Genomic DNA, 10,813 nt, shown 5'->3' on the forward strand with positions numbered 1-10,813 from the left:
AAATTGCTACACTACTCTGGGCCTCAAATAGCAAGTGAGGGCTGTTCTATGGGGCTCATGAGCAGCCTTCCAGGTAAGGGGAACGCATGAAGGGAATGGAAACAGTCATTTCTGAAGGACAGAGGCTTCGCAGCAGAGAAAAGCTTGTGACCATCCTCTGTGCTGGTCTCCCTTGTCATTGATTAATGTTAATTTCAGGACTAATTCCTGCAAATAGGGAAATAAATCACTTGCTAAGCCAGACAGAGAGGTGCATGAAACATTTGGTCTTTAAAAATAGGTTCTTTCCCTTTCGGTGAGCCATCCTTGCAGTAAGCCCTCTCGGCCTTATCCTTAGATTTAAATATATGAGTGACTGATTATACCGCCACCCTAATCCCCAGCTCAGAGACAGTGTTCCAGTTCGGTGCGTGCTTTACCCAGCCGTCCACTCGGACCATCTTATAGCACATCCTACTGTGAGCGAGGCCGGGCACCCCCCTGGAGGGGAAGGACGGAGGGAAACACGCCCGCTGATTGCGGAAGAGGCAGGGGTGAAAACCCTTCAGGATAGCCCAGCAGCGCGCCATCCTGTGGGCCCAGGCTCCCCTTCTCCTCACCCCAGGAACCCCAACGCTCCTGGGCTCAGAAAGAAGACACGCTGACACTCTGGAGCAGACAGAAATGCAAAGGATCCCTTGTTGAGAAATGCCAGCCAACATGCATACTCGGTTCCTACCATGCGTCAGGCACGCTGGTCGCTGCTAGGAATGTAAATGGGCAGGACCCAGTCTCTGCCCTCCAGGACCACGGCCCACTCGGACTCCAAGTCCCATCGAAAGCGGAGGTGTGATGGGTGCGGGAGGTGTCGCGACAACAGCTCCTCTTTTTGCGAATGACTCCAATGCTGTGACAGGAACCGCATCTTCAAGCCTGGGGTTGCCTGTGCGTCGCAAAAACGTCTGGAAACAGGCATTGTGTTCAAAGCGACCACAGCAACGTGGAAAACTCATTTAGGTTCAAAGGGGATGAATGTAAGTTATCTCCAGGCCAAAAGCAAGCAACAGAGAGACACAAGGTTTGGAATGGATGTTCTCCCGGTTTAACAACTAGAGGTGGCACGTCCCCCGCCACAAGGCCAGCAGCAAGAGGAGGGTCTAGGTACAGGTCTGGCTCGGTCCCTCCCACCCCAGATTTAAGACGAGATGGGAATTTCGTCATTGCCCTCTTATTTCCGCACCGGCAGGAAACCTCACAGTGCTGTAAAGACCAGGCTGCGCTCTCCAAGCCCAGCCAGAACCGCGGTCCTGGTTCTTCCCCACGGCTGGAATCTAAGCTGTGACAGTTAGTGTGAACTCTGCGCTACAGAAGCGACGTCCCCGCACGCCATTAATGACCCGTTTTCTTCGGATTCTGGGCGCCAAACTCACCAGCACCCATTTCTCCCTGCAGCTTCTCATCCAAACGGGAGCTAAATGAATTACAGGCCCGGAGCCTCGAGGTCTTCCACCTCAGGTGGGCTCAGGAGGCTGGGCGCAGACTTGCCTCTTCCCCGGGGCGCCCACCTGGCCTGCCACCCCTCCCTGGACCCAGCTCCGAATCCAGGGCACATCCCCACCCTCCCTCCTCTCGCCTCCGCCGGCTGCCCCCTCGCCTCCGCGGCGCCCGCCTCCCCCGGGCCCGCGCGGGTGGAGGGTGCAGGGCGAGCAGGCCGGGCTCTCACTGGGCGAGGCCGGCCGAACCCAGGGGCCAGGGGTTCGCGGGGGGGCGGGGGGAGCGGTGCAGACGCCGAAGTACTAGCGGGTGCCTGGGTGACTCAGGGCCAAGGAGGGGCAGGGCGGGCGCGCGCGTGGTGGGCGGGGACCCCGAGGGGCCGCGGAGGGCGGCGGGCGCGCGCCGGGCGGGGGCGGGGGCGGGGACGGGGACGGAGGCGGAGGCGGAGGGAGCGCGGGGGCGGGCGCAGAGGCGTCTCCGCCGAGGAGCCCGCGGGTCGCGCCACAGCGAGACGAAGCCCCGCGGCCGCTGCAGCAACAGGCGGCCGGCTGAGCTCGCGGGCGGAGGCGGCGCGGGAGCCCGGGGCGCGAGGAGGGGCGCCGGGGCCCGCTGCAGCCGCCCGGCCCCCGCCGCATGGAAGAGCGTCTCAGCCTGCTGAGCTCGCCGCCGCCGCCGCCGCCGCCCTCCGCCCCGCACCGCGCCCACCCTCCCCAGCGCCCAGCCGGCGGCGGCGCCTGCACCCTGGTGAACCCGGGCTACGCCGAGTCCGCCGTGGGCCCCGAGCTGCCGCCCGACATGACCGTGGTGCCGGGGGACCACCTGCTGGAGCCGGAGGCGGCGGGCTGCGGCGGGGACCCGCCTGAGGGCGGCTGCGGCGGCGGTGGCGGCGGCGGCTGCGACCGAGACCGAGACCGAGACCGAGACCGCTACGAGCCGCTGCCGCCCGCGCTGCCGGCCGCCGGCGAGCAGGACTGCTGCGGGGAGCGCGTGGTGATCAACATCTCGGGGCTGCGCTTCGAGACGCAGCTCAAGACCCTCTGCCAGTTCCCCGAGACGCTGCTGGGCGACCCCAAGCGGCGCATGCGGTACTTCGACCCGCTCCGCAACGAGTACTTCTTCGACCGCAACCGGCCCAGCTTCGACGCCATCCTGTACTACTACCAGTCCGGGGGGCGCATCCGCCGGCCGGTCAACGTGCCCATCGACATCTTCTCCGAGGAGATCCGCTTCTACCAGCTGGGCGAGGAGGCCATGGAGAAGTTCCGCGAGGACGAGGGCTTCCTCCGGGAGGAGGAGCGCCCGCTGCCCCGCCGCGACTTCCAGCGCCAGGTGTGGCTGCTCTTCGAGTACCCGGAGAGCTCCGGGCCGGCCCGGGGCATCGCCATCGTGTCCGTGCTCGTCATCCTCATCTCCATCGTCATCTTCTGCCTGGAGACGCTGCCCGAGTTCCGCGACGAGAAGAGCTACTTCTCGGCGTCGGCGTCTCAGGAGCTGTTGGACGCGGCCAGCAACAGCACCTCGGGGGCCCGGGCCGGGACCTCCAGCTTCTCCGACCCCTTCTTCGTGGTGGAGACGCTGTGCATCATCTGGTTCTCCTTCGAGCTGCTGGTGCGCTTCTTTGCCTGCCCCAGCAAAGCCACCTTCTCGAGAAATATCATGAACCTGATAGACATCGTGGCCATCATCCCTTATTTCATCACGCTGGGCACGGAGCTGGCTGAGCGCCAGGGCAACGGACAGCAGGCCATGTCCCTGGCCATCCTGCGGGTCATCCGGCTGGTGCGGGTCTTCCGCATCTTCAAGCTGTCCCGCCACTCCAAGGGGCTGCAGATCCTGGGGCAGACGCTGAAGGCCTCCATGCGGGAGCTGGGGCTGCTCATCTTCTTCCTCTTCATCGGGGTCATCCTCTTCTCCAGCGCCGTCTACTTCGCCGAGGCCGATGACCCCACTTCTCGGTTCAGCAGTATCCCGGATGCTTTCTGGTGGGCGGTGGTCACCATGACGACCGTGGGCTACGGGGATATGCACCCAGTGACCATAGGGGGCAAGATCGTGGGGTCGCTCTGTGCCATCGCCGGCGTCCTGACCATCGCGCTGCCGGTCCCGGTGATCGTCTCCAACTTCAACTACTTCTACCACCGGGAGACGGAAGGGGAAGAGCAAGCCCAGTACATGCACGTGGGGAGCTGCCAGCACCTCTCCCCGTCGGCCGAGGAGCTCCGGAAAACACGGAGTAACTCGACTCTGAGTAAGTCGGAGTACATGGTGATCGAAGAGGGGGCTATGAACCACAGCGCTTTCCCCCAGACCCCCTTCAAAACGGGCAACTCCACGGCCGCCTGCACCACGAACAATAACCCCAACTCCTGTGTCAACATCAAAAAGATATTTACCGACGTGTAATGTGCTACAAGTGACATGCCGTGCCCCGTATTGTGTGCACCGTGCCCCTCGGTCTGTGTATGCCCTTGTTCCGTACATTTCAGACCATCCACCGAGCAGAGGCCGCGCGGGGGCGGAAAGCACGCCTCGTCCTCCGTCTCCCCGCTGCTGCTTCCCGCTGAGCAGGTGGCTGCGTGGCAGGTGGGCTGCATTCTCTCGGCGCTCTTTTTTTTTTCTTTCTTTCTTTCTCTCTCATAATCATGCAAACGGCCAATTTAAACTTGATTTCTAGTACACGCCCTATGGGGGGGGGGGGGACTTGTACATCCTGGGAGGAAATGAAACTAAAGAACAGTTACAGTAACTGTTTAACCTCAGAACTGAAAAGCAGCTGTTGCTCTCCTAAGCAATGCAGGCACCGTAGCTTGGATGCTTCAGTCTGATGGACCTTTCAACATTATTGAATATTTAGTTCAATCACCGACACTGTGGATATGGGGATGGAAAGTCCAATCAAAAAGACTTTTAAACCCCCCATGAGTGTATTTGGGTTTTGACTGGAGTTTCTGTTCTATTCGGAACCCCCTTTCCCTGAAGGTTAAGGATGTCTACAGCTTTGAACAAAGGGAGATGCCCAAGATGCACTGCTCTAATTCATGAACTCTTTGGGGCTTGTCAGGCATTTCAAAAGTCTGAGACTAACAGGTTCCTGTGAAGTTCTGTGTGTGTGTGTGTGTGTGTGTGTGTTCCAGCCATGAGGAACAGATGTTTTCAGTGCTGCTGAGAGAAACAACAAAAAAATTCCTAGTGCATCTGAAAGGTGAACTTCTGCAGTATCACAAGAAGATTAAAGTGGCAGACACTCCTTCCAGTGGAAGTTACTAATTCGGACCTGACTGATGCAGTTTCCATAGCAACCCATGTTTCCTGGGAAACCCGAAAAAGGTTGTCATGGCATCTCTTGCTCTCTATCCCCGCCCCCTAGCCCCTGCCGTTTCCACAGTAACCTTTCCAGATGGTTCCTACTTATGTGATTTCATAAGGAAAACCACTGTTTGAATAAACCGCACAAATAAAGTGAAGTCTGGGACTCCCAAGGTGTTGCAATGAATCACAAAATGCATATTTTTTTACTACAAAAAATCATTGGCATCATCCTCTAACGACTGAATTAAAAAGGAAAATACCGTCTTCAGAATAATAGATGCACACCAGGATCAGGCATAATGTGAATGAAATGCCAGTAATTAGGCAATACTTTCAAAAGATGCTTCTCTACTGTTTTCTTTCTCCAAGAAGTTTCCAGCCAACAAGTGAACTTAAAAAGCAAATCTAAAAGTGCTCTGCACATAAGCAAACGAAAGATTCAATCAGCGTACCTGAACCCTCATTACAAGGGACCTCCAGACTTCCTCTTAATAAAAAATCCGGGTCCCACAGCAGCACTGCCACCAGCGCAGCACTTGAAAAGCTAAATAAAATCCAAAGCTGAAAAGGATGCGTGTTTTTCACTGAGGGAATTGCAGACAATCAATAAAAAGGAGGGACGGGAAGTAACCAGATCTTGGGGAAATACCTCCAAGTTGCAGCCCTGCGCCGGGGGTTGCCAGGAGACAGAATCAGGTGAGCAGGGCCTGGGCTCCTGGGAGCGCTTCCCTTTTGTCCGGGGGAAGCAGGGAAATGCCCTCCGTGGTCGCAGGTATGGCTGCTGAGACCTGCAAAGCCAGCGGTTGTGTGTTAATTGCCTGTTAGATGCTCTCTCAAGATCCTTTAGAACACCTCTAGCGTGGGATTGCCATGTTGCTAACTGTCCTCTGGTTCCCACTGTTTCTTGCAAAAGGATGAAAAAAAAAAAAAGGTCTTTGCACTTCAGAATAGCCTTCACCCAAAGCGAGCTGAGAATGATTGCATTCCTTTCACTAACCCGCTTGGCTTCTGAACAGCCTGCTTCCCCTTAAAAAGGGACAGAAGGCAGAAGCTACTGCCGTTGCATTATTGTTCTGGTGTTAACTTACGTAATTACTTGGTAGTACGTAGTAGTACAATTGTTTGAAACTAAAATGATTAAAAATGCAAGGAAGGCAACACTTTTTAACGTAAGTGATTTTATAGACATTATGGACATGACACATTTTCTACAATTGTGCATGATCCACAATTATTTTTTGGTTTTCATAGGCTATAACTGTTCTATCTTAGAGTACATGAGAGTGACCCTGCTTTAAAGCTCACGAAGTGTTTTGTGTTTTCTGGTAGTCAGAAGCCTCCTTATGTTACTCTTTGTGCTTTGGAGACGGTGAAATGTGACGACCGAGACTGGAAGAGGTGGAAGAGGAAGGGAATCTGTGTGCCTGGCCGCAGAACCGTTGCCCCATCTGTGTGCCTCGAAACAGGGCCCCTGTCCCGGGCGTCCTTGGCTACTTGTTCGAGTTACCTGTAACATTGGTCAAATTTTTGGTATTGTTGATGAGCAGAAATTCTTTCTTTATGACCCATGTGGGTGGTTATATGTTAGACACACTCTAGTAAGACCATCGGGATAAATTTGGTATCTGTTTTAAAAGATCTTAACATAGAGATGAACAAAGAGCAGAGACAGTTCTATGCATATTTTTTTCAGAGGATGTAGGAACCCTGATGAGTTCTGTAAGTTCTTAATGGTTGTGCCATAATTTTTGGAATTGTGTGGGTATGAAGTAACAGTAATACAAAGGAGATGCTTTTTAAAAAAAAATCTGGAGAAATATGAGCCTCAACTTTGGGGTAGTGTAATTGCTTCTAGTCTCCATAGTGGTAGCTTCTTAAAGGTTACAGGCTCTGTGTTTTGACAGAGTTTTAGATGCACTTGCCTAGCCCAGAATGTAGCCTCCTGTACGTATTTAATGGGCATCTGATGAGTGAATGGCTATTAACTTACATAAATGTTATTTTCAGACTCTTCATGGAGTGGTTTCATGCATAAGCTTTGCAGTCATATTGCCAGGGTTTGAATCCTGACTCTTCTGTTTTAACCTTGAGCAAATTACTGAACCTCTCTGTGCCTCGATTTCTTTATTGGTAAAATGAGGATGATAAATAATACCTCATAGGGTCAATGTGGAGGTTAAATGTCAATACAGGTGCAGCCCTTAGAAAAGGTAATGGCATGATAAGCAGCAGAGACTTTGCCAAGAGATTACATTATTGCGTTATATTATTTGCTAAGAGATTACATTACTACTGAGGTCATTACTCACACGCATTGTTTAATTAATACTGAGCTTTGCGAAGGATATGAAGCCCATAAATAGTCAGTGTTCTCTTGACTATTTTCTTCCTGATTTCCTTTCTATGTAACAATAATAACTGCCACTTATTAAGGTCCAACCACATCCTCGACACTTCTCAACTCTGCAAGCTAAAGGGTATTAACCCCATGTTAGGACGGTAAAGGCAGACAGTTCAGGTTAAATGATTTCCCTGAGACTTCAGGGCTAGCCTAGTCATTCTGGCCCCCAAAGCCCCCTGTGCCTTTTATTGGCGACTTGAAGGAGATTGAGAGAAGAAATGTCTTATGCTCTCAGGCTTGACTGTAGCCCGTGCTACTCATTAATGAATTCCTGTAAAGGACATAGCTCCAAAAAACCTATTTCATTCAGTATCCGGAAAATTAACCCTTGTCTCATCATCAGGTATTTTGAAACCATAGGAATCAAATATAAGTCATTTAAATTCGATGAAGAGATGGACTTTTCTAGTAAGAGCAGATTATTTTCTGACATGATTGATTTGTCTGGACTTCATATTACGCTCAGGAAGTATAACCTGTCGACAGTGGCGATCCCTGCTAGGACCATGGATAGTTTCCTGTTGGGAGGTGAAGTCCTTGTTTCCATGTGTTTCCATCTGCAGTGAATGATAGTATTATGCAAATTGTTGTTTTTCCCCCTCCTTACGTTTTGCTTAAGTTCCTAGAGATCCGTGCCAGAAAGTGGTGTAAACATTTTGACCCCCTCTCATCAGAAGGGAGAAATTACTTAGAACAAAAGGACTGAAAGCAGGAGATTGCCAGTTCATTGAAATGTGCGGCACCGTTGCTTTATCAGAGCAATTGTCCTCAGGAAAACATTCGGGTATAATTTTGTTCCACAGCATAGGTGTGGCCCCTTCCCTAAGGTCCAAAAAACTCCAGTTTAGCAAAACGGGAACTGGGGCTTAGAGAAAAATGCTAATGAGTGTGAGCCTGCACAGGCCAGATAGCTTTGCCGAACCGCAGGCTAGCTGTCAGGCCCAGCTGCACGCCTTGCATGTTGGAAGGGGCACACACGTGTGTCTGTGTGCACTAGGGATTCACTCGGGGAGGGGTGGCTGCATGCGTGCACGTCCATCACCACCCCAGAAAAGTCTCTGCACCCTGCAGCTGGGGAGCCTAGAGAGAAAAATAGCATCAGTATTAGTTTCTTTCACGGTGTTAATGAAACTCGCATGCCCACCGAAGATGATGACATCATCACACCCAGCTCCACATCAGAGGGACATGTTAGACTGGTTATTTCTAAGCTTGGAAATAAAATTTGGGGGTTGACATTTTGAAGGCACAGCATGAAGAAATTTAAAGTTAGGGTTTGTTGGCATAAGACATGGGCTTTACCTCTTTGATATATGCCATACTCAAGTCACTGCTCTGCTGGTCGTACAGAAAGTCAATGAGTGTGATATATACCACTGTTCTGTTCCTTGGAGATTCATAACTGTCATTCACTGACCTCTATATGTTTACAGTTTCAGCGTTTTCTGCAGCATCTTCCAGGGCCTTCCCACCTCTCAGTGTGCGTGAAAGTGATAACCCATCCCACTGAGAAGTGCAAAGGGGCACACGTGCCCCCCCCCCCCCCCCCCCCCTCTCGTTTGCAGACTTAGGAAATGCGGTGAGACAGAGGCGAGGAGCGGAAGTCGGGGGGAGAGGACTGTGGGGGCTGGTTGGTCAGCATGGGCTGCTTTTCTGGTTGTTTGGTATTTGGCCTTTTAAACCAAGGAGCATAAAACGATTGTTTAATTACAACTAAGTTCCTCTATTTTGTTTGGCAGTTGTATGGGTCTTAATGAAATGGCTTGTTGTTTATAATCTGCAGAGGGTGGTTGGCAACCTTTGAGAGCGGGCAGATCAGAGGAGGCAGGAAGAGGGGAGGGGAACCGTGCAGGGCCCCGGCCTTCCTCACTGTGACTCAGCTTCTAACTTCTTGTTAGAAAGTGGCCAGGGCTGCGGAGTCCATACCAGTGTTCTTTACATGCTCGTGTCCACCCTGAGGTGTCACTTAAATGATCCAGGCAAGTTAGAAAGTTTTCAAAGGTTTGTCATTGGTTTTGATGATACTGTAGACTAATTTTGTCCTTGAAAAGGTAAAGAAGAAACATTTTTATGGTTTTCTCTCTCCCGCTATCTTTTTCCCCCTCCCTGGATGTGTTTTTTCCTTGTATTTCACATTTTGCACCGTTAACCATCAAGTGCATTCGAGATGCGATCTGGAAAAGACGCTGCATCATTTTCTCGGGAGCCATTTTATGATCGTCGCCACCTAAATGGTGCAGAGTCGGAGCCCTGGCCCGAAAAGTACATCCTGAGGCTCTTCTTCAGCTGGTCAGTAAGGTAGCACTTAAATGCACAACAGACAACATTTCATCACATCTGAAGAACGTTGTGCACGCAGGGCCCTGAGTTTGCAGATATGGGGGTTCACCCCCCACCCCGTTGTGGTGGTGGTGGGGGTGGAGAGAAGCCTTTTCTGGCCCAGGCATCCCAGCCTCACACTCACTGGTACTGAGCATGAAGGCTCTTGCGAATCTGTTGAGAAACCCACTGACATTCTTGAATGAAATTTTCATGTACCCACGCGTTACCAGCACTGCTCTGTCCCTCGTTTTTCCTTACGTTTAGTTTAAACGGCTGTTCTTCAGGCCAATTCTCTCTGACTCCTGAGGTTCTTCTCTTCGTGCATGTAAACCTCTTCCTCAAGTTAAGACCAGTGATTTCACTGGGAGGACGAGCCCTGCTTGAGTCTGTTCTCTACAGAGCAGCCAGAGTCCTTGTCTTAAAACATTTGTCAGATCCTGTCACTTCTACGTGGCAAGACCCTCAGCGGGCTCCGCAGCTCACACACAGTACAGCGGACTCGGGGCTTGCCGTGGCTGCAGGCCCTGCCTCGTGAAGCCCTCTTCCCCTCCTGACCTCTCTTCTGACTCGTGTCCCGTTTGATCCGTGTGGCAGCCACGCCGGCCTCCCTTTCTTCCTCAGATGCGCAGGCTGACTGCACCTCCTGTCCCTGTACCCCGTCCCCCGGCATGGGTGCCGCTGCACCCCTGATGTCTGCAAGGCTCACTCTGTCACCCTCTAAGGGGTCGCAGGCTCGTGACGCCTTCCCTGGCAACTCCACTTAAAGCTGCAGCCCCATAGCGCTCCCTAGATCCCGTCTCTGCTTTATTTTCTCGTCTGACACATTAGACATTTTCCTTCCTGTGTTTATTGTCCATGTTCTTTTCCCGTCCATGGGGGCAAAGATTCCTGTCTTGTTCTTGGTAGCACACCCCTCACGACCCGGAACACTGCCCAGAGTGGAGCTGGTGCTCAGTTAGGTGTGCATTCCCGGGGCGGGCCAGGAGGTGGGACCGGCGCTCCGACTGGAGTGCTCAAAGACGACAGAAAGGTGGGTGTGGTGTGGTGCGCACCTGTGCTTCACCGTGTCCCCGCGAGGGTCGTGCTCCCCACCCTGCTCTTTTGGATACATTTCCCCGCAGGAATTGATTCCCTGGGGAAGGCTTCCATTTGGTAAACGTGCCTGAAGGTTTTCCCCTCAAAGGACTATCCAGTCTTGGGGTACAACTCCTTGATATAAATAATTTAAATACAACATCAAGTGAGATACCACGTCTACTCACCGTGGGTCCCTGGAAGTTCGAATGCTTCAGAGACTGTGTTTCCTAC

At 52.5% G+C, this 10,813-nt stretch overlaps 1 protein-coding gene across 1 annotated transcript; it reads left to right on the forward strand.

The window, feature by feature from the left end:
• Positions 1-1,960: 1,960 nt before the first annotated feature.
• KCNA3 (potassium voltage-gated channel subfamily A member 3) lies at positions 1,961-5,350 on the forward strand. Its single transcript, XM_045816786.1, has one exon. The coding sequence runs from the start codon at positions 2,107-2,109 to the stop codon at positions 3,874-3,876; it is 1,770 nt and encodes a 589-aa protein (XP_045672742.1). The 5' UTR covers positions 1,961-2,106; the 3' UTR covers positions 3,877-5,350.
• Positions 5,351-10,813: the final 5,463 nt, after the last annotated feature.

The sequence above is a fragment of the Phyllostomus hastatus genome, unplaced genomic scaffold (genome assembly GCF_019186645.2).
Source record: "Phyllostomus hastatus isolate PE091 unplaced genomic scaffold, TTU_PhHast_1.1 phas_scaffold_216, whole genome shotgun sequence".
Lineage (NCBI taxonomy): Eukaryota > Metazoa > Chordata > Mammalia > Chiroptera > Phyllostomidae > Phyllostomus > Phyllostomus hastatus.